The following is a 24470-nucleotide window of genomic DNA, read 5'->3' on the forward strand; positions in this document are numbered from 1 at the left end:
CTATTGATGCAGTGCTATTGTGAATAAATGAGATACATTGGTGGTTTTATGCCATGCTATATAGATGCATTGCTGTTTCACTATGTCACTTTATTTAACAACAACAAAAGGAAAGTTGCCATGGCCCACTGAATGAGGGCCACAGGAAAAGGCAGGGAAGGAGGCAGGAAGAGGGATGTCATTAATCAAAAAGGGACAAATTGGGGTGATCCAACGACTTTTCCGGACCCTTCTCATGGGAGAAAAATGTCAGTATGAACAGAAGAATTCTTCAAGTGAATGATAACTTTCCAAAGATAACATTCAGTCCCTCATTCCAACTATATTTTTGAATAATTTCAGCTCTTTGGGGAGATTCCATTGTGAACCTTTTTATGCCAAAATACCAGGTAGCCTAGTTCAAGAGAAAGATAGCTCAGGGAGTGCATGAGGTCTTCCAAGACAATTTTTATTGTCCCAGCCATCTAAGCCCCCTAATTCTCCTCAGGGACCCCCTGAAAGTCAGTTATTCTTTGCAGCCTCCAGATGTGGTGCTTTTTTAATCTGAGGCAGGTTTCAGAACAGTAGCTTGTTTAAAGTGGCCATCTGATTACTTTTTATAAATTCAGGCCTTTGACAAATGCAGATATCCTTTACATTGTCAAGCCATCATCAACATGGTTGGCAATTTGTATTTGAAAATGCTAATGACAGAGCATAACCCAGCTCATCCCTGTTTTTAGACTCGATCCTAGTGAGTAGCTGCTGAGTGCCCTGTTACTTGGACTGGTGAGGAGTTACTTTCAGATAAAGGGTAGAAGGAACAAAGGCAATCTTGCTCTTCGGTGCATAGCTGGCAGCTGATTATTGTTCTATGCTGGCAACTCCTAACTGACTTATAGCGACTTTGATAGGGCTTTCAAGGTAAGTGAGATAATTAAAGAGTGGTTTTGCCTATTTCACTCCTCCAGTGAATTTCCATGGTTAAGCAGGGATTTGAACTGTGGTTTCCAGAGTCCTAGTCCATCCCTCTATCCACTACACAACACTGAGTGCCAACTGGCACCTTAGGGAACCCAGTTCAATGAAGATTTTGCAGTGAGATGGCAGTGACTTAGATCCAGGTGTCCCAAACCGAAGTGCAGTATTGTAACCACTGGATCATAACATACCACATGAAAATTTCACATTGTATTGATGGCACCAGTTTGGCTGGATTATTGGTTCATCTCTCTCTCTCTCTCTCTCTCTCTCTCCCCCACCCCCGAAACATTATCTTCCAGCAACTCCTGAAACTCCACTACCATCTCCTCCACAAGGCTCTGGCTCAGAATACAAAATATCTACAAACCAAGTTACGGTTATTTCACAGCCATCTCTTCCAAAACAAAAGCCATTGTGATATTGACCCCTTCTTCTTCTTCCTCTTTGAAAATGGTGAAAACATTAAGACACTGGAAAACTCAGGACAGAGAACTTTGACCCTATTCAGAGAGATGAGCACTGCTCCTTTTGGAGATGGGTATAGTTGGTGTTTGTTTTTTAATTGCATCACTGTTGCTACTATTTTTTAAAGACTGAATTCAAAAAGAATTTGTGGTGAATAAGTAAAAAGCTGTTTCTCTTTTGCAATGCCTTTGAATCATAATTGAGGAAGTTTAATTTATTGTCTGTTTATGCCATTTGTCATCTTAAAAATCTTAAGTAATATTTGTAGCCGAATGCACAGCCTGATTTTAATAAAATTGCAAGCTGAAATGTAAAAGTAATGAAACAGTGAAGTGAGTGGTTTTAACAGTTAATCAAGGCAGGTGTCTCATTTTCTTGAGTACACAATGGAGGGTGAAAGCCAAAATGCTTTCTGAATGCATCTATACGGGGTGTGTGTTTATATTGTATTGTGAAACCTTGCACATGTTTACTCAGAAATCTTGCCCCCAGGATTCTTTATGACAAATAGGCAAGTGTACACAAGATTGTGACCTATGTGGAAGCATGTCTCATTCATTTCAAACATAAAAAGAGTAGGAGATTTATGCTTGTTCTCCCCATACTTTTTTTGTAAGATTATTTTCTTGCAATCTGCTTGTGCTGTTGGATATGTGATCCAAAGCATTTTAAGTGACCAAAATAACAGTAACAGCAGATTATGACTTCTGCTGAATGCTAAAAGAATGCTAGCCAACCCTACGGGAAGATGTTTCTCAGAGAATTTTTGATCAGCATAGGCTATGAGCCAGCAGAGCAGATGGAATGATGAGCTCCAAGTTAGGAAACTAGTTTATTTAGTTCATCAGGCAAGAGTTATAATCCTGGCTGAGATTTTTTACTTTGGGATTTTGTGAAACAGTTGTCACTTCGAACTCTCCAAGGTTCTGCAACTCTGACCTTCCATTCAAGGACAGTATAGGAGATAGTGGTAGAGGAACAATGAACCACATCCTGGATACTTTGGATTGGGTCTAGTAAATTGCACTAGAGAAGGCCTGTTGAATCAGTGAGTATTTAGTGAATCAATTCATTAAGTTCCATTGATTCACATGTTGTTGTTTAGTCGTTTAGTTGTGTCCAACTCTTCGTGACCCCATGGACCAGAGCATGCCAGGCCCTCCTGTCTTCCACTGCCTCCCAGAGTTGGGTCAAATTCATCTTGGTAGCTTCGATGACACTATCCAACCGTCTTGTCCTCTGTCTTCCCCTTCTCCTCTTTCCTTCACACTTTCCTAACATTCACATGGACCTACTCTAATTGCAATTTCCTGTGCTAAAGCAAATCACAGTCAGAGCTGGCCTATTTCAATCAGTGGAATTTACAGAGGAGTTTACTCACAAAATTCTTCTTGATTCACTGGGCCTACTCTAGTGTGGTATACTACACCAAGCAACAGGATTTCGATCTCTGTGTTACCTGAATAGTCCAGTGAGGAGGTAAAGGAGTGTAGTTTATGGTGCTTAATACTGTACATAATTCTAAGATTTATGATAGAATGGCTTTTGAGACTGCCAGCTCTTCTAGATAGCAGTACTGAAACACTTACCCCCTTTTTGGAACACTTAAAATCATTCTCTCTTTTATACAAACTGCTATTTCTTGTGAAATAAGAGGTATATTGTAATTTATTAAGAATCTGATTTATTTTCTAAGTGTAAAATTATTTTTGTATGTCTAATTGTACCAAATCAAAATGACTGGCTTGTTGAAACAGCCTATTGTGCCGAACGTTTTGAACGATGATGCAATATATGGATGTAGGCTTGAGTAGCCATGAAACGGTTGCTGCAAAAGCTTTCAGATTGACTGTTTTTCATCAATGCTCAATAAACAGATATTGAAAACATATGAATGTTCAATGGGCCTTGAAGTGACTTTTTTTCTCTTTGCATAATATAAACAGCAATGTTGTTTTTTAAATTAGCTGTCATACCCATAAGCAGGAAATGTTAAAACATATTGAATTCAGATGAGCTCCGCATCACAGCTCTAACTACATCAACTAGAGCTTTAATTAGGCTGAATTCCTTGCATTCCACTTCCTTACCTCAGTCACTGAGGTCCTTAGCATTTCTAAGACACAAAAATGTGCTTTGAGGATGACAGTAAGAACAGTGCAGGAAGTCAATAGTCTTTTAAAAAAGCTTTTAAATAAAAAAAAAGATTTAGAGACTACTAAGAGGAAGAGGTTTCCTAGTGAATCTAGCATGAAATCCTGAGTCCTGCTTGCTCACATTGGAGGAGGTGTTGCTTCTTAAATTCCCCTGCTGTTTTCTCCCTGGGAGGGAACTAACTATATCAGATCTCTAGAGGTTGGTACAGCTTAGAGCCTTTGGGAGTGGCTTGCCAGTTCCTGCTCCAGGTGGATCACATTTATTAGTCAGAACTCTCCACTATGACCTTTCTGTCTTAAGTGTCCCTGCATGGCATAGCCCATAGCTTCTCTGAATTACTCAAGCCGCTTCACCACGACAAGGCAGCAATCCATGTTTACCTAGAAATCCCCAAAAAGGACCACCATAAGTCAGACATCACTTGATGGCATACAATTATATTTACAGCTCCCAGAAACTTCCAGATAGTGTTCTGTGGGGGACTTGGAGTCCAAAAAAAGAAACTTATTCAAGCAAACCCTGCAATGGACTTACCAGACTGAATTTTCTGTGCTGAAGAAGAAGTAAACATGCTGGGTTCAGCTGTAGGAAAGAGGCATGCTGTAATCGGGAACCCATGGAAATTAACCAATGCCAGACCCGGGCGCTATGTTTTTGGCAAGAAATCTTTCCTTAGTGGACGACTAGTACTAGTAATGGAACACAAATAAAGAACAATGTTATTCCCCATCTTCCTTGCACAATGATTTACTGAAGCAAAAAATGCCTTTTTTAACTTCTTCCTACTCTCTAGAGAACTCAGAACAATAAAAACATTGGGAGGTTTTTTAAAAAATGCCTTAAAGGTGAAATAATAAGACAACAGGGAAGTGATTTTAAAAAATATATAGCAAGGGCTATTTTAAGACAAGGAAATTGCCTTCTCCTCCTCCCATCATTACATTGCTCATGATGAAGGCCATAGTTAATATTTTCCACATTGATTGTATCTGTAGATGGGCAAATAATTTTTAAAAAACCTCCCAATGTTTTTATTGTTCTGAGTTCCAAATAAATTGTCCATTTAGCTTTTCTTTCTTTTTTTAAGGGACCCTTTTGGCAGCAAGGATTATTTGAAACTAATGGTTGTTGGGACTCCCGAGATGCTCTTCTGTTCACAGAAGGGCAATTTTTGTTGCTCAATTTGGTAGAAGGAGGCTGAGTGGAAAGTGACTCCAAATTCTGTGAACTCTATTTGCACAAGCTCTTGTACAAGATGGCAAAAGAGCCTTTCAAGACCTTATTATGTGAATTAGGGAATGCAGCTTCACTTATGTTGTGTCCTCGGCACATTGAGAAAAAGTCATCCATTTTCACTCACAAAAGAGTTTATGGAGCCTCAGAACTACATTTTCTATTTCCATGCATGGGTCAATGCCTATTTTTCAGCTCCAGTTCCTTGGATCAATGTCTGCCTTGTGTTTTAAACTTAAGAACAGTGCTTAGAGTAAAGCCTCTGTTTTTGCTTCAGAGGAAGAAAAAAAGAAGTCAATGGAATTGTTTTCTTTTATTGTCTTGATCATCGCTAAGAAAGACTTCATCTTAGTTGTTTTCTTAAAAATATTCAGCAAACTCCAATGAACAGTTCCATCAATTTCATTTTGGCAAATCAGTACTTACATCAGTCCCATGTATTCAGTGTGCAGTGGTGTATTGTGTCACAGGATCAAAACTTGGACTCTCAAAGTATTGGGGACTATGACATCATCTGCCAATTTACCAATGCTTCCCTGTTCATTCTGGGATTAACTTCAATCCACACAGTAGCTGAAGAGAAAGATTTCCCCATAAACAGTATGCTGTGGCATGTATTTGACAGTGGTTTGGTCTTTAATTAAGGGACGTGGTGGCGCTGCGGGCTAAACCTCAGAAGCCTGTGCTGCAGGGTCAGAAGACCAAGCAGTCGTAAGATCGAATCCACGTGACGGAGTGAGTGCCTGTCGCTTGTCCCAGCTCCCGCCAACCTAGCGGTTCGAAAGCATGCAAAATACAAGTAGATAAATAGGGACCACCTCGGTGGGAAGGTAACAGCGTTCCATGTCTAAGTCGCACTGGCCATATGACCACGGAAGATTGTCTTCGGACAAAAACGCTGGCTCTATGGCTTGGAAACGGGGATGAGCACCGCCCCCTAGAATTGAACACGACTGGACAAAAAATTGTCAAGGGGAACCTTTACCTTTACCTTTTGGTCTTTAATTGGCAATTAATAGCCATTAATTTTATGAAAGACCTGCTCCTCATTTGTTGAAATAAATCAATCCAGTGGCTTGCATTTTTTGATCCTCCTTATTTACTGCAGGGGGAAGGGAGTGTTGGTTTTTAGCCATGACAATTGTCATGACAAACATCTGCTCCTGTGAAGTTACCACTACCCCATTCTCAATGGGTCTCCTGTAACTCAATTTAGCCCAAGGTCATTATCAAAGTTTTTGGCTAAAAGATATTTAAAATAAATGAAATTATAAATACAAGCTCTACAAATTGCAGTGAATTATTCTAAGATACCAAAAGGAGGGGTGAGAGTTACCACCACTCCCCCCCATAATAAAGTCCATCCTAGATATTTATATAAAAGGAGAATCTTTTTATTATAAGAGGTATATATGAACATGAGAACAGATCCCATAACGTTTATTTGACCTTATATAGTTTAATTAGAATAGTCACATTATCTGTGAATATCTAACTATCCATATTACACTCTGCTTATGCACCTGAATAAAAATAAGATTACAAGGAATATTAAAATGGTAGCCATGCAGCACTCTGGATAATTGCATTTTTGAAGCACTCAGCTGCATAGCCAGGGGCCACAGCTTGAACTTCTACATTTTGGGAAGAAATCTACATATTTAAAGTGCACTCAGAAAGAGAGAAGCAGATTCAACATCTCTGGAAATTCAAAAATAACTTTGATGTCAAACAAGTGCATAAATATATGAGCTGAAAAATTATTTTTGTAAGAGAAAGGTGGCGTAGATCAAAAAAGTTTCTGCCTAGATAAATTCAACACACATGGATTTTGATCAAAACTGGAGTCAAGTTTTATTATGCTGTTTAATATTTCCACATCTTAAAACTTTGTATTTCATTTCTACTTCTAGCAGATGCATGGAGAATGGAAATCATGAGCAGCACAAATGAGATTCTGCAGCAGCTACATGATAAATGTCTATGCTCATCTCCTTTTGAATTTGTGTCCAGTTCATTGAGATGATAGCTCAGACAGCTGCCAGAGAGTTCATCAATAGAAATCTTGAGGCTAGAATCTACAGTTACAGATGTTGCTGGAGAGTAAACCCCATCAGCCCTAAATAGTAGTGCTGATGGTGAGGAACTAGTGTAAGATCAGGCTTGATTTGGCCTAGAACTCATTTATGTATCTTTCTGGGAGTCCTTCATACCCATAAAACTCTAGTCCAATGCCACATCCAAGTGGCTTACAGTATTAAAACAGTTCTTTTCTAGTCTCGGTCCCAGTCTTCTGATTTCTTTCTATGGGAAATTCCATTTTGAGTGAATCAAGGTATAGAAAATCATGAACCATTTCGATTTCTTGATCATAAACACATTATGTAATTGTTCAGTAGTCTTCATCTTGTCTCTTTGGTGTTCAGCTATGCTTCTGCACTTTACTCTTTAACATTCGTTAGTAGCCATTTCAAGTCACTACTGTTTTCTGCCAGTAGTAAATTTACAGATGGAGTAAAACAATGAGAACCTGTGAAAGGCAGAAATATTTAAAAGTACTTTTCAGGATTGTTTTCTTTTTTATGCCACGTTCCTTTGCATGATTCATTAACAGAGATGCTATGTTAATGTTCTCAGAAAAGTTCTATGGAAAGGTATACTCGTATAGAGTTAGCAAATATAAGAAAGGAGAACTTCAAGACCAATGAACAACTTGCATGTTTCAGTAATTGGCACATAATGTCATTATATTAGCACAGAAGGACTTCATGAGAGGTAGAGAAAACCATAAAGCAAGTTAATTTTAAATGAGCGATATGGATGGCAGCAAGTAAAACAAAAAAGAAGAAACTGGGGATCTACTGCTTTAAGAAAACATCTGTAAATATTAATAGAACAATCTAAGCAATGTCACCTCCTTTTGAGATCTATTGATTATACTGGGCTGGATGGAGACATAAAGGTTCCCCTTGACAATTTTGTCCAGTCATGTACGACTCTAGGGGGTGGTGCTCATCTCCGTTTCCAACCCATAGAGCTAGCGTTTGTCCAAAGACAATCTTCCATGGTCACATGGCCAGTGTGACTAGACATGGAATGCCATTACCTTCCCACTATGGTGGTACTTACTTATCTACTTGCATTTTGCATTTTGCATGCTTTTGAACCGCTAGGTTGGCAGGAGCTGGGACAAAGTGACGGGAGCTCACTCCGACGCATGGATTCAATCTTACGACTGCAGGTCTTCTGACCTTGCAGCACAGAGGCTTCTGCGGTTTAACCCACAGCACCACCATGTCCCCTGGATGGAGACATAGTCAAGTGCATTTCAGTTTTCCTGCAATTAAAGCAAAAAGTTAGTTACGCTTCAAGATTCATTGACTTTGATAGGAACAAAATGTGATTAACCTAAGACACAATCGTATTCTTTATTCCTTGGGCGAGTCACCCATTCACATGAGGGTGGGAGGTTTGATACTCTTGTTTTTGGTATTTATAACCTGCAAGAATTTTTTTTTAAATGATGATGATGGAGATCTCTTACCCCTCCTTAACCCTGTATCAAGCCTCCAAATGTTTCTCATCATCACATGTGGGTCCCAGATCAGATCCTCCCATTCCTCCTCCATTAATGTAGCATGTATAACTGAATCCCTGAACCCCATTTTAGCAGATTTTTAAAATCTTCTTAATGTTTTCATGTTTTAATCTTTTAATTGTATTTTAAATTATATATTCTTTAATTTATCTCTTAATATTTAACTTATGTTTTTAAATTATGTTAATGTTAATGTTGTGAGCTGCTTTGGGTCCCTTGCTGGGAGAAATAAATATAAATAAAACTAATAATAATGATAAAGTAGTTTGAGCAAAGTATTAAAACCTGTGCAAATTTCACAAGTGTTTCATGGTCAAATTCATGTTGGTAGCTTTGATGACACTGTCCAACCATCTCATCCTCTGTCGTCCCCTTCTCCTCTTGCCTTCACACTTTCCCAACATCGGGGGCTTTCCCAGGGAGTCTTCTCTTCTCATGAGATGGCCAAAGTATTGGAGCCTCAGCTTCAGGATCTGTCCTTCCAGTGAGCATTCAGGGTTGATTTCCTTCAGAATGCATCTGTTTGTTCTCCTTGCAGTCCAGGGGACTCTCAAGAGTCTCCTCCAGCACCACCATTCAAAAGCATCAATTCTTCGGCGGTCAGCCTTCTTTATGGTCCAGCTCTCACTTCCATATATCACTACTGGAAAAAACATAGCTTTGAGTATGTGGACCTTTGTCGGCAAGGTGATGTCTCTGCTTTTTACGATGCTAGGTTTGTCATTGCTTTCCACCCAAGAAGCAGGCATCTTTTAATTAGGTAGCTGCTGTCACCATCTGCAGTGATCATGGACCCAAGAAAGTAAAGTCTGTGTCTTGTTCTCAGTGAATTTCCAAATCTCACCAAAATGAGACTTCTTGCTATGTTTTCCCTCTGTACCAGCAGGATTTCCTGGCTTCCTCAATAAGATCTTTGGTCTTATTTCTCCCGTCATTCTTTTTCTTTTCTTTTCTTTGTTCTGTACAAGAAATGGTCACATTCCATGGAGTTCAATGCCTGCTTCAAGGGAAAGACAACATTTCAGAAATCAGAATAATTATTTCCTCCAGAAAAAAAAAATCCCTGACACATCTGAGAAATCCTGCCAGATTTCTCAGGGAAGAAAAAAAATTGCGCAGAGAAATCTTTCCAAGTGAGGGAGAGACTTTTTATCCCTCAGTTTCTTGCCAAGTGGGAAGTGTGAAATTCACATCTTTTTAGGCGATATCACTATAGCCTAAAAAACTATCTCTAGATGATGTGCCCTTTAACATTTGTTAGCATTTTGGAGCTTGGATGAACATGGCAAACCCATAACATAGCATGTTAAACCCAAAGGGCTTTTTATTAATTGAATATAAAGTAACTCAGTGTGAAGTACAAAATGTTTTAAAAATTCATTGAATCTAAGCTGGGGCTTGTTATTCAAGAATTATGAACATGCCAGATTTGACTTACAAGTAGACTAATTTAGAGTTCCAACAGCATCACTAATCCTCACTGATATGAAAAACAGCCACAAGTGTTCATTAAATGAAGTTAATATGCCACAATTGCCAAATGCAGAAATAGAAGAACCCACCATTTCATTCATTGTGAATGTGGCTCACATGGGAATGGATTGTAGACTTCAGTGGAGCAATGCTGCCTTGAATGAAGGATGATGGCTTAGTCAGCTTTGGAATTACACTGTCAGATTCCATTCTCACTCCTTCAGACACATCTGGAGAATATTACACAGTATAGCAAAGGGCTCAAAGGCAGGATGGATGAATCTGTCAATTTTGTTTTTTCTCAGTTTCTCATTTTTCTAATTTTAAATCTACTCTATTCTATTGCTACATCAGTGGGTGAATTCTTTTTTAAAGTTTTAGAGTTTAAAAGGGTGCAGACTTTGGGCCCCATTTTGCCTAGTACACAGTGCATTTGTACCTATTACACACTTTTTGCAAGCAACGTTTTGCACTGTCATGCACATTTGTACTCTATTTTCAAAAAAGCACTAATTTGTGTGCACACCTTTTCTAACATGTTCATTAATGTATACAGTGTTTTACAGAACTGTATCACAAGGGTGTTGGATATATTACAAACCTGCATATGACGCTTTTGAGAGGTTTTGGCTGGGAGAGATTTTTTCTGGACTGGGGTGAATGTCAGTCAACCCAAAAACAGCCAGTTGTTCCCTCTCCGCCTCAGATTCTTTTTCCCACAGTTTTTTTTTCCGTTCAAGGTTTTGTCAGTGTTAGTTATGGAGTCTGAAGACAGACGCGTTCCGTCAGCTATGTAACTAGTCAGTTAGACAGTAATGAAGCTAGTTAATTAGTTAAACTCATTAATGTAAGCAGTTAACATTTTTACCCAATATGATATTAGGTTTTTTTTAAAAAAAAATCTATAAAGAACTGTAAGTAAACAGAAACATTTATTCTTATTATCAGAGTCTCTGGGTGAATGTATTGAGACAGCTAATTTAAGCTAACAAATAAGAGGTGGTCTACAGGGTTGGTCTACTTGAAGCCAATCCGCTCTGTAGGTTTCTGATGGAACCATTTTATCCCCTACATAACTAGATGAAGTTTATTTTAATTAAGCCACACTCAATTTCCTCATACACTCTGACCCCAAGAAACAGGTCAGCATATTGGTTTGGGAAGCAAGGAGACAAAATATTGTGTTGCTGTAGGTCTTATGCTGAGTATAGACATCCTATTATTATAATTACTGTCCCATTTTTCTCCCAGGACTGGCACTCAAGAAACATCACAATTAAAAAAAAAAAATGGTAGAGGTAAAAGTAGATAAAATTATAACTACATACAAAACAGAAAGTTATAATGCTAAAACACAATTCAATGGTTATAGTATAAAAACACTGCTGAGGCAGAGTCCTCTTTGTTGTTACCATGTGTACCACTGCCTGTTGCATCTAGGTTGTTTTTTCTTGTTTTTTTGTGCAAGGAAGTGTTTTTTATCCCCTTATGCAAGTGGAAACCCCACTGCTTTAAAGAAGGTGACCACCAATTGAAAGATGAAAACCACACAGAGCAGTATATCTGCAGGGCTTTAGGCTCTGTGCTTGTTTAAAACATTTTCACAAATAAAGCAAAGCTATGTTAAAACCAGCTAGTCAGTTGCCCCAAACCTCCAGAGAATGCCCCCCCTCCCAATGCCAACTGCTGATACAGGTCTCCTTGACCAGAGAGAGGAGATCAGCTTAGACTCTGTTAGCAAAGAATTCCACAATTTTGGAACAGCCATGATGGAAGGCCCTCCCTTGTATGCTCCCCACAGGTGCTTGGGAGGTGGTGGGACCCTGTAGTGAAGTGGTTAATTGCAGAATCTTGACAGTAGTGCCATCAAGCCTGTGCTCATTGCTTGAGTTCATTCCAGACAGATTCAGGTAGCTGGCTCAAGGTTGACCATCCTTCTGAGTTTGGTAAAATGAGTACCTAGGTCTCTGGGAGGCAAAGTGCTGTTTGCACACGTATGTTGTAAACCACCCAGAGAGTGCTTTAGCATTATGGGATAGTATACAAGTCAAGCGAAAACAATATCTCAAAGCCTAGGCAAGGTCAAACAGTGAGGAGGTGTAGAATATGGTCCTAAACAGAAAACAATATAAAACATATGAATCTTCTGGCCAGATTTGACTAAACAATTGGCGATATGAATTAAGTTTATCACAGCATATGGGCAGAGGTTTTCTGAATGAAATCAGTTCTTTTAGGACTTAAGGACTCTTTCAGTCAGTACAAAGCCGACTTCTCTCATAACAGCCCTGGAAAGAGGGATACCTCGTGGAGGATTCAAGTCTTTTTCTTTCCTTTCTATGCATGGTCCTCTCCTCACCCCCACCTTGCTCACCAGGCAAATGTACACCTGTTTAAATACATCCCCACCCCCTGGACAATGCATGCTGTACACACTATGTCAGTAAAAAGCTGGAAATATTTTCAGAATCAAGGCAAAGTTCCTCAGAAATAACAGTTCTAATTCTTGTCTTTGTCTGGCACCAAGAAAGAAGTTTAATTTGATCAGTCCATCATAAAGAAAGAAAACTTAGCATTGTAGATAAATATTTTTGCTCTTGCAGCCAAAGGAGAACATATTTCTCAGATTATATTTCAAAGACTCTGTTCCAGTGATTCAGCACAGTGGGGTTATCTTTGATGCTTGTCAGACTTCTCAGGAGACTAGACCCCAATATTAAATAAATGCATTATATTCATTATTCTTTATTTCTTGCTATCGCCTTTTCTTTTTCTAACTCACTTTGTTCCTTCTGTTGTACCGTGTGGATCTTCATTTTCAAAACAAGCCACTTGTGTGCCATCTTTAAAGCATCTTTGGTTAATTTAAATATATGATGTACCCAGCGCTCCCTTCATCCATTATGCAAGAAATAGGTTCAAAAAATAAAATAAAATAAAAGGCTGGTGTGTTTGTAAAGCAAGAAGCTGTTCTTTTCTGTACCTTGTTAGCTAATCTCCTTGTCACAATCTTCTTTTTCAGACTCCTGTCACAAATTAATCCATCATAGGCCTTATAATCTAAACAATCCCAGTTTACATTTTCTTCTGTGCAAAGATGTTAACATGGATTATATTCACTGCTGTACTGCAACAGGCTCTGCTACAGCTGGAGAAAATAAAATCTTCACAAAATTTTTTCCAGGAATCAACAGCTCCTAATATAGCAAAGTCGGATCTAAGGGGATCAAACTAGAAATCACAGGTCATCCTCAGATTCCTTGAGAGAGTCCCAGAATGTTTAAAAGAAATTCATTCTTATTGGAGCGTTTTAAATAATTCATTGCCCTTGCTCATTACAGTGTTTGAAAAACAATTTACTATATTTGCCATGCTCAATGAAATTATAACAAATGCAAAAGTATTGTGGCACCTTTAGGACTAACATATTTATTTCAGTATAAACATTTATGGATTACAGTCTGTTTCTTTCCCATGTGTCCAAACAAGCAGATTGTAATCTGCAAAAACTAGTGCTGAAATACCTGGTCAGTCTTAAAGGTGCCACAATGGTCTTATTTTGTTTTGTTTTTGTTATTGTAACTGCTGCTACTGAAACAGACTAAAGGGGTGACTATATTAGCAAACAGTGCAGAAATTGCTCCAAACTGAGACAGAGTTCCATAGTTTTTCATTGACTACACCACATGCAAATTAATGGGAATTAGTCTGGACTTTCCCCCTCCTAATCCACTGGGGGTTCTCCCCGATATTTTTGAGGGGGGAGGAAGTGAATGCATTCATGGTGAGAACACTTGTGCTGATGTAGAACAGCAATAGGGGCATGTGCAGGGGTCCTGGTAGTTGGCAGGGTGGGGAGAGAGCAAAAGGTTATACACAGAGGTATAACTTCCCTATAACTGGGAACCCCTTGTCTCCAAACCATTTTCCTTCCTTCCTTCCTTCCTTCCTTCCTTCCTTCCTTCCTTCCTTCCTTCCTTCCTTCCTTCCTTCCTGTCAGCTCTAGAACAAAGTTACACTAGGTTGGTTGGGAGACTAATTTTAAAAGAGGGAGGGAGAGAGGATGAAATTGCCAATCAACACTTGATTGCAGTGTGTTAAGGCATTTTCCGCTGTAACCATGCCTCTGGCTCTGCTGACTCCTGAAAATCTGAAGCAGGAGCTGCCTTAATAGGCTGCAAATAAGTGTTCATTGGTAATTTCCTTCTCTTTCTCTGCCGATACCTATTGGACATCTAAACCACATTTGCCCAGGGAATGATGTCATGTCATTGTCCAGAAAGGTTAATTCATTTCAAGATAACATCTACAGTGTATCCAGATCATGGGAAGTAATTGTACCACTATCTAGAACAGTGGTGTCCAACCTTGGCCCTCCAGATGTTCTTAGACTACAGCTCCCAGAAGCCTTCACCAGCACATCTGTCGGCTAGGATTTCTGGGAGTTGAAGTCCAAGAACATCTGGAGGGCCAAGGTTGGACACCACTGATCTAGAACTTCGTCAGACATAATTTTGAGTACTAACTGGAACTTTTAAAGGAGGTTGACAGAAGTTGTGAAAAACCTGGAATCCAGGTTCTAGAGATAAAGGTTGAAGAGATTTGCTTTGTTAATGCCTGACCAGGGGACAATTAAGGGCTGATATTCCTCAAGTATTTGGAGGGCTCTCACATATCGTGATGGCACTTCTCCTCTCTTGTTCTACAGCAGTGATTCCCAACCTATTTTGAATCACAACCCCTTTAATGTAACCTGTGACCTCCCACTATGTTTGTAGGAAAAGGTATTTTTAATGGGGTAAAGTCATCCCATCTCAGAAAGTAGATGCTTCTTTCTCCCCTTGAAGAGCCTGTTTCTCATAAGTACACATACACACTAACTTTAATATCCTACTTCAAAAAGGAAGAAGTTATTTGATAAGGGCTAAACAAACATAAGGTGACCCATAACCCCCAGAAAACAATTTATGACCCCCTTGAGGGTTGCAACCCCCAGGATGGGAAGCATGGTGCTACAGGGTTGCAACTTAACTGTGGGTTCAAAATGAAAAGGAAAAAGAAAAGGATTTTGATTACAATCAAAAGGAGTGTGCTCATGATATTAAATGTTGGGCAGTGAAAAAGAAGGTGATCTTAGAACTGCAGATTTGGAAGAAACCCTATAGTCCAGCCCTTGTCAGGGACCGACATTGGAGAACTGAACTCCACATGTATGACTCCATGGCCAGATGCCTACATTTCTGAGCTATCCAGCAATTCAAGGCAGAGACGTTTAAGTGAATGGTCTCCCATGAGTATTCAAGTTTCTTCATGGGCAGAGGGTTGGATGAGATGATGAGATGAGATGATCTTTGAAATCCCTCTGGTGGTTTTATGTTTCTCTGTTTGGTATGTACAGCCTCTCTTTATTGCTTCATTGTGAATGCAATGCTGTTGTACTGATCTGCCCTTACCATTTTTAAAATTATTGACTGTTCACTATAACCTGCTATGAGAATCATGGAGATCCACACCCATCCTTAGGGCATAAACCAGGAAAGTGGTTTGTGTTAACTATTCACTAATTCTTGATCATTATTCACAAACCACTAACTTTCATAAACTTTCTGACGAAATGAACCATTTTGTGGTTCGTGTGATTTTGGGGTTTCCAGGAGTGGTAGAACAGCTCCTGTGCAAGTTAGATGACAAATTCACTGTGAGTCTTTAGTTGACTCTCCCACCTCACCCTGTCCAAGTCTGGCAAAGATTAGATTTAGGATGTCTGAGTTATAGTACCCCAAAACAGGTCCCCCAGGAAAGTGCTTTTTTTTGTAACTTAAGTTAGGGTGTTGCTCATCATGAAGTGAACTGGGGAGGGAACAGAAAGGGGGCAGTATGAATGGACTAGCTAGCTAAGCATCTTCTTCTTACGGTGGCTGCTGCAAAAGGGAGACCACCAGCTGAGCTGCCCAGGGTGTGGCTCCTATCACAATTTACTCCCAGAGAGTGGACTTGGAGCTCTGTGGTTGCTGCCAGACCTGACAATCAATCCTACAAAAAGTTGTCTCTAGGTCCACCCCAGAGTTGCCTAGGGAACTGATTGGGTGGCACCAGGCTGTCTGGCCAGGAACAATGCACCCCAAAACAAAGTGTACAAGTTGCCAATACCAATAATAGTTCAGCATTTTGTTTCATTCTGGGCAGGCACGTTTCCCTGAAACGCCTTAAAATGAACCATGAAATAGCCGAATTTGTGGGGTTTCTTTGCTTCATGGTTCATTTCATGATCATCTCTGATCCTTAACCTTGATTGTCTGCTAACTGGTCCCAGAGTCTAAGGGGAGAAAAAGTACACCACTAGCTGTTGTTTTTCTTTCTGATTGGCAAACCTTTATTCAGAATGAGATTTCCTCTCTGTAAGTCACAAGGAAGAATAAGGATCAAATCATGTGTTTTCCTGTAACCAGATGTCTTGCCGCCATACACACAATTCCTTCAAACCATAATCAAACTAGAAAATGAAGACTGTATTTACCTCCTAATCACCAGTCGTGTGTGTGTGTGTGTGTGTGTGGGAGGGAATAAGCTGTGGGCACGGTTACACTAATGAAATAAATTGGGTGATATCTTGGGGTTTCGAAATTAAAGTCAACTTAAGTGAATTTAAAATCACATGTTACTCATGGTTTTTGTGTCAGTGTGTGTGTCTTCTTGAGAAAACTTTTAATCTGTTTTTAAGCTGTGTTGCATGGGGCAACATGGGCTTTTAGAATCATTGCATTTGAGGCTTTAGCTGCTCCTGCTGTAGTGTTGTTTTTACTATTTTTAAAAATTATTTCTTGCAATCTGACACAGCACTAGAGCAAAATGACAGAAAGAAAGAAAAAATAAAACAGAGGTTTCCCTGCAGCCCAACACACACGCAGATGGAGACATTATTGACTAGGCTTGCAAAAGAAGGAGATGCACACACATACACCGAGGAGAGGGAGCATGGACAGCACACCAGTGACTGGCAAACACCACAGATACAATTTACACCAACAGAGGCATTCACAAATGTCGAATCAATACAAATTAAATCAATTTAAAAATCTGAGTTAAAATAAACAACCCTCAGGTGGAAAGTAAAATACAGTGGTGCCTCGCACAATGAGCGCCACGTAGAGCAATGAATTCGCTCTACAGGGACGTTTTTTCGATCGCTAATGCGATTGCAGAGCGACAGCCCCAATGGGCGAAAATCGCAGAGCGAAGATCAGTAAACAGTTCGCTTACCGACCTTCGCTTTGCGACCCGCCGATCAGCTGTTCCGCGGATTCAAAATGGCCGCTGGAAGCCCCAAAATGGCCACGCGCAGCGTTTTCGCACCCTCATTAAGCGAGGGGAGGGAGCAAAAATGGCTGCCGGCCATAGAGGAACATCGCTGTACGGTGAGTAAATCAGCCAATTGGAACGCATTAAACTAAGTTTAATGCATTCCAATGGCTTTTTTCTTTCCGTACAGCGATGTTTCACACAGCAAGGGTTAATCCGGAACTGATTAATCTCACTGTGCGAGGCACCACTGTACCATGCTTCCAATCAAAATAACACAATTCCCTGTCAAAACAGTCCACACTTCCATGTGCATTGTGTAGTCGTGTTTTAAATCTATTTAAAAAAAATAAATTTTAAACATGCTAAGATCAATTCAAATGTAGTTTTTTTTCCTAGTGTAATCATACTTTGATTTGCAAAATGTAAAGTGAGGCAAGTTTGTGCTAGAATAATGAGCTGTCTTTTAGCACTGCAGGGAGCTCAATTTCTAATGATGTGCTAACTGCATAATCTAACACGGAGATCAAATGTTACGTACCTGTAGTGTGCTGGCAACAAGAGTCCCAAGCGCTGCTAGGGTTATTTCGAGATCAGCACTCCTAATCTTGTTCCTTCGCTGCTTTCTAAGCCTCTTTGTAGAAATATAGGTTCTTGTACTGCTTGTACACTAGAGCACACTTTTACAGTAATCAGTGGTAAACAATAAACACATCTGCATTCCTTGCACAAGCAAGTATAGTTTGGTGAAATTGGCTCATTATTTTCATGCTTTTCCATCTCATTTTATCTGTCAAAGGACAAGCGAACCTAAAGCAAGGGAATTAATTGTGATTTCACCTGAAATGCAAACCGAGAGCGTTAATTATTTGCAGACTTTCCTGTTAGCATGACTACACAAGGAGGAAAGGAAGAAAAGGAAAAGAGCTGTAAAACATTTATTTCTGCACACAGAATCCCGGAGCTTCTCAGTGGTAAAAATGTAAATGCTTCATGCAAACAAAAAAATGCAGAATCAGGTCAGCTATAGACAAATGTCAGTAGACTAGATGCAAAATGCACTGCAGGCAGAAAAAGATGACATTTATCAGTCATCCATACATCAGTAACTAAAACAATTTTAAGGTTGTCTAGACAAGCATCTATTATTTCTTAAATTTAAAAGCTTTAGTAGAAAGACAACGGCAAACGCTCTATTTATATTTAGGATGTTTTTTCCCCTTCCAAGAGAGATGAGACAGGCAAAGGAAAAGTGGCAGTTTTCAAACTGAAAACTACAGATTTGCTGATTTCTAGAAATATTTTTGACAGATCTATTGTGTGTCTGTGCATGAACACAGTGTAATTTATTGCTCTGTATCAATAGCAATGGAACTGAATTATCAGAGTGTGCATATTTTTATGGGATGCTATTACGTTAGTAGTTTGTATTTTATAGGCACGATCCGGGTGCAAATGAAGCGGTTTTAAGACCCATTAATCCCTATGGGATTGTTAAACACATGGTTAAAGTATTCACGTAGAGATGGACAGGAATGAAAAATGGTTGCTGTTGTTTTTCTTTTCCAGATTTGAGTCTTACGCATTATCTATCATGTTGGTATCTAGTCTTTTCTTCAAGGAATCCTGGCTACATAAAAATAGTTTTCTGCCATTTTTTCTTTTTTTCTTTACAATGAAACTGTGACGTCCAAAGATCATCCAATGAATGTCACATGTCCAAATCTTTGAATCTGGGTCTCTGCAATTAGTCCAATCTCTTGCTTACATGAAAGTATCAGTGTAGCCCTAACATATAAATGGTGGGAAGCTAGAAATCCTGGAAGTTTATATTTCTTACTGAGTAAACAGTAATCGCTGCTATCCTTCCAGGCTCCTTAATGGGCCAACTTTCCTTCTGAAGTTCCATCTTCCTGTCATGCAGTTCTCTCTCTTTCTTTAGTCAGGCATCTCCGCTGCCAGCTAACTTTAGATACTGAAAACTAATATTTTGCAGCTTCAATATAGCAAGCTGCTTCTATACCCCCGTAAGTGGAAACAGAATTGAGTTTTGCTCATGAAGCTGTTTCAGTGGTGGGCCATAGAGTAAGCACAAATTAAACTGAGCTAGTTGGCCAGTGCCACATCTCATTTTTAAAGGAGGACAGTCTTCCTTTTAAAGCACTGATTCCGAACTTTGGGTGCCCAGATGTTCTTGGAGTAAAACACCCAGAAGCTTTCACTACTAGCTGTGCTGGCCAGGATTTTTGGGAGTTGTAATCCAAGAATATCTGGGGCCTCAAGGTTTCAAAGCCACTGTTTTAAAGAGACCAATATCTTTTTGAAGGCTACCCTCCATTTGGTGGGCTCTGTCCACTCCAAGTCTGATTTAAAGATAAAAGGAGGGGTGAGTGGATTTGAAATTGCCCGTGTGCAGTTCGGACCACCTGGACAGATTTGGCAAGAGGCGCTCATGACTTCTTCAAGTTTTCCTTGTATGAGTGGCATCCATTGTAATTCTGTTTAGATGATTAAAAAAATCATTTCTGATTTTGTGCCTCTCTATAAAAATTAGCATATGCACTTTTATACAAATATATCTTCTTTTGCCTTCTGCTTTGGTGGTTTCTTTCCTCCTTAGGTGGCCACCCTACTTCTGCCAAACTGGAAGTGGGGTGGGGTGGGGCCTTTCCCAAGGAATTCAGGGTTGTGGGGTAAGGTATAAAAAGCTCCTAACCAGCCCTGACATTACTGTGCATTGGACGTGAGTGAGATGCACTTTGCAACTCTTTTTAAATTATAACAACTGTTTATAATGTTACATCTGTACATATAAAGTAGCATATGAAATGTAATGTAAATCTGTGTCCTCTTTCATTTGAGGGGGGGAGGGAGGGAACTCAATGTTACTGAACAGTGAACAGTGCATAAGGTAAAGGTTCGCCTTGACATTTAATCCAATTATGTCCGGCGTTTTCCAAGCCGTAGAGCTAGCGTTTGTCCGTAGTGGCCAACGTGAATAGGAACGGTGCATAACCCTGTCTTAATCAACATCTAAAGGTGAACTTGAGTGTTTGCCCTTAATCAGTGAGGACAGTGCTAAAGTAGAATAATCTATCAAATGTAATGCATGGTTGTACCATGCAGTGTTCTCATGATACTGGAGTGTTTATGGCTGCCATTAAAATTCAAGCAAAGGCCTCTATTTTACCAATCATCATCTCCCAGATTGTTAAATGTTGATTTTTTTGTATTCCAAGTTCAAATTTAAAAGATATTGGTGATGAATAAAGAAGTGGGCTCCAATAACAGCAACAGCAACAACAACAACAACTAGAAGAAAGTATTTCTTGCTAAATACAGAGGTGAGCCATATGTTACTTTCCAAATGTTTCTAGTTCCCATCATACCTCACCATTGACTTGCTGAAGCTACTGGGAGTTGTATTTAGCAACATTTGGAGGATAACAAGTTGTCCATGCTGGTTTGATTCTTATTTTAAAGTGTTTGAGTCTAACACGCTAGACTTCAGTGTACAATACCTACATGCTACATAATTTTTAGACTTTAAGGTAAATCAGGTATCTGTTGTTTCTGCAACAAAAGAACCACATGATTGCCCTTTGAAAAAATAACAGCATTAAAGATAGGAGGGAAATGACAAAGTGAAGCAGAAAAAGGAATAAATATATTTGAAACCTTTTTTATCCGAGCTCCTTTGAGGTGCCTTGTGAACTGTACTTTAGATTAAGAGCACATTATGAACCTCATTTTGCTGTGTAATGTGTAGTGAATGTTTAATCTCCAGCAAGTCTTATTGTACACCATAAATTTTAGTGCATATAGGATTTAAGTGCATATAGGATTGTGGTTTTTCAATAGACGTGCAGACTGTGCCTTAGCTTCTTGTTGTTCTGAATTGTGTATTAGTCCCTTATCCACCTCCCTTGTACTATAGCTTGCTTAATTTTGGAAATGCGTCAGAGTGTATTGATTATTGCAGTCTCACACCCCACGTAAGTATACACAGCTCTTAAAGGTACCATTGACATATGGTTCAAAAAAGACCAACACATGGTTTGTACAGAGGGGAAAACTGGAGAGTATAATTCAGATACCCTACAATAGGGAGAGATTAGAGGGTGTTTTTTAACCCCCAGCACTTGGAGATGAAGGGCAGGTCTTTTTGTTTTGTTCCTGTTCTGGTGCTCCCACCCCACCTCCATGCTTAGGTCTTGCTTCCTTGATGTTACAACTCCTTTCTTTTTCCTCTTGCAATCTATTTGTCTGTCCACTAGGTGGAGCTGTAACAATAGGTTTCTTGTATTTATGATAATAAGGAAATGGCCAGGAAGCAATTTGAAAGGCAATATTCATTTTAACAATTCAGATGCACTCCTGTTAATTTGTGTTTTATAAAGGTTCAGCAGGCTTCAGTGAATGTCTTGTTAACCAGAGTTTTAAATTTGCTTCCAAATCTGCCATTTGATTGTACATTTGTGTGTGTGTGTGTGTGTGTGTGTGTGTGTGTGTGTGTGTGTGTGTGTGTTTTGAAAGGGTGATCACATGGTATTTGTATAGGCTGCATGCATTTGTGTATGCACATAGATATTTCCTCATACACATGAAATGTGAATTTTAATGTCATGCTTTTGTGTGGATGGGGACATGACCAAAATCTAGGATAGGAGACATACATACAATCTCAGAAAGCCACAGTACATTGTTGAGAAATATGCCCAAATGGAAAATGTGGTTCTCCTCCTGTGTGCAAAAACACAGCAGGTAAGCAATTGGGTATCCAAAAAGAGAGACAGGAGGCAGACATGGCTTTCTGCGTAACATATTTTGTTTCCTTTGAGAATATTTCTCTTCTCTCCAGGGGCTGCTCTGTTGGCCTAGACTCCCACCGCTGCTCAGCCATAAAAGGAGCCACCAGAAGATTGCTTTCCCTCATTTCCCAGTTCAAGGGGATAAGCACTAAATTAAAGGTAGGAATGTTTCATAATCAAAGCGGCTGCATTGTTGCCATCTTTCTATAGAGCCCCAAAGGCAGCTAATAACCTACTCAGGTATAACCAGGGTAGAGTGACTGGGTTTGTACCAGGGTGCCTGCCTGCCTGCCTGCCTGCCTGCCTGCCTGCCTGCCTGCCTGCCTGCCTGCCTGCCTGCCTGCCTGCCTGCCTGCCTGCCTGCCTGCCTGCCTGCCTGCCTGCCTGCCTGCAGAAAGAAAGAAAGAAAGAAAGAAAGAAAGAAAGAAAGAAAGAAAGAAAGAAAGAAAGAAAGAAAGAAAAGTGCCATCAAGTCAATTCTGACTTATGGTGAGGTGGTTTGTCATCTACCAGCTTCAAATATTTAGACCCTATTAAACTTTAGGCCAAATTCAATAGGGCCTAGATATTTGGTGCTGGTGGGTCACAAATGCACCTGTCAGTACATGCTGTGGGAATATATTCTGCCCTCCGCTGGTTCTCTTTGGGAAGAATGAAACATAAATTGGGTGGTGGTGGTGCTCATCACAGAATCAGTATTGCTATCGCATGTGATAGCAGTCCTTGGAAGTCCTTGGAAAAAACCCTGATGTTAGGAAGGTGTGACGGCAAGAGGAGAAGGGGACGACCGAGGATGAGATGGCTGGACAGTGTCTGCGAAGCAACCAACATGAACCTGACACAACTCCGGGAGGCAGTAGAAGACAGGAGGGCCTGGCGTGCTCTGGTCCATGGGGTCACGAAGAGTCGGACACGACTAAACGACTAAACACACACACACACATCGCATGTGAAGACCCAGATGTTTCTCCTCGTTCCTCCACCCTTTCCCTACATACACCAATCTCACATGTCCCAAGCTCAATGGACAGCAGAGTCCCAGCTTCCAAAATTACTAGCGATAGCTAAGCCTAGTGCTGTAATGGCCTATTTGGCCAGATCAATGACTAGATCTGGCACAACCTTCCTTGCTTGTGATCCTAAGCTTCTTTGTTCCAAAATGGCAGGAAAATTTAGAGATGATTAGTAATTTCATTTCAGTTTGGTTTTTATAAGAATGTAACAAAATTCGCACAACGTTAGCTTGAAGAAAACAATGACTGAAAAGTTTTATTATTGACGTCTTCAAATATTGGAATTGGTATCACATGGAAGATGGTGGAAGCTTGTTTTCTGCAGTTTCAGAGATTAGACAGTTGAATCTCTTTTTAGACTGGCCCTTCTTTCTTCTTTATTGGTGTCTGAGAGTTGCAGAACTAAAAATTATGGACATATATAACATACAAATGGAATGCAAACACTTTTAAAATGTTAAGGTAATTGAAGTATACTCGGCCAGAACCAGGCTACTTCAATAGCATTATCATGGCTGTTTACTATATCTTTTTTTAAAAACATCTCTTGGGGCATAAATTGTATAGACATAAATGAAGCATTGATTGAATTTCTCCATAGTCACAGAAAATGTGTTCTATATCCAGGTAGCTCCATTTTACTTGATGATTTTTTGATTTTCCTTCTTTGCTTTGAAATCTGTTAAATGACTTCCAGATGTTAAGTCAGAGTCTTGTCCTGGTAGGAGACATTCTTCAGCATTCATTCATATGAAAAGGTATGTTGTTTTTGCTCTCCATGAGGTTAGCCTAGCCTCTTCTCATTTTATATTTATCACTTGAAATGTTTGCAGAAAACTTTTCAGTAATTATCAGATTTTTGGGGATTGGTGTTCATGAAGTGAATGGGACTGGTGCTGTATTACCTTACTTTGTTCATTATTTGCCAGTACCTCATGGAATACTAGTTTATTCCATTCCAAGTGACTACACTTGCTGTGAATGCACTAAACTGAAGCCCTTCAACCCATACTCAAATAGTAGAAATGCCTGACAGGCGTTCAAAAAAGTGTGGGTTGGGGCAAAATGACCCATTCTAGAGATGTCTATGTATGGACACTGGGGAAAAAGCGGACCAACCTAACCCATTAGTGAACCAAACAGAACAGCAGGATGATTGCCATGTGGACAGACTCTGTCTCACCCATAGGTGTACGGGTAGTATCTTTCTTTCTGCATTGTGTTCAATTTTCCAGTCACAAATCCCAATATCCTTAAGAGGAGGGACCATAACTCACTGGTAGAGCCCAGGCTTCAATTCTTGGCATCTTAGACGAGTGGATGGGGAAAGAGATTCTGGAGAAATAAAGCCAGATGGAGCAGAAAGTACAGTTGTGCCCCGCTTAACGATTACCCCGTATAACGACGAATCTGCTTCACAACGATGTTTTTGTGATTGCAATTGTGATTGCAAAATGA

General features: G+C 39.8%; 1 protein-coding gene across 4 annotated transcripts in view; it reads left to right on the forward strand.

The window, feature by feature from the left end:
• HNF4G (hepatocyte nuclear factor 4 gamma) overlaps positions 1-21121 on the forward strand; it is a 98831-nt gene extending 77710 nt beyond the window's left edge. For 3 of the 4 annotated variants that reach the window (XM_072999050.2, XM_072999049.2, XM_020787502.3), the window contains one exon: positions 1263-21121. In XM_072999050.2, coding sequence (XP_072855151.1) covers positions 1263-1381 — 119 coding nt within the window. In that variant the 3' untranslated portion in view covers positions 1382-21121. The remainder of the gene's footprint in view (positions 1-1262) is intronic. The other variant, XM_072999048.2, reaches the window with a different exon arrangement.
• Positions 21122-24470: the final 3349 nt, after the last annotated feature.

Source organism: Pogona vitticeps, chromosome 4 (genome assembly GCF_051106095.1).
Source record: "Pogona vitticeps strain Pit_001003342236 chromosome 4, PviZW2.1, whole genome shotgun sequence".
Taxonomy (NCBI): Eukaryota; Metazoa; Chordata; class Lepidosauria; order Squamata; family Agamidae; genus Pogona; species Pogona vitticeps.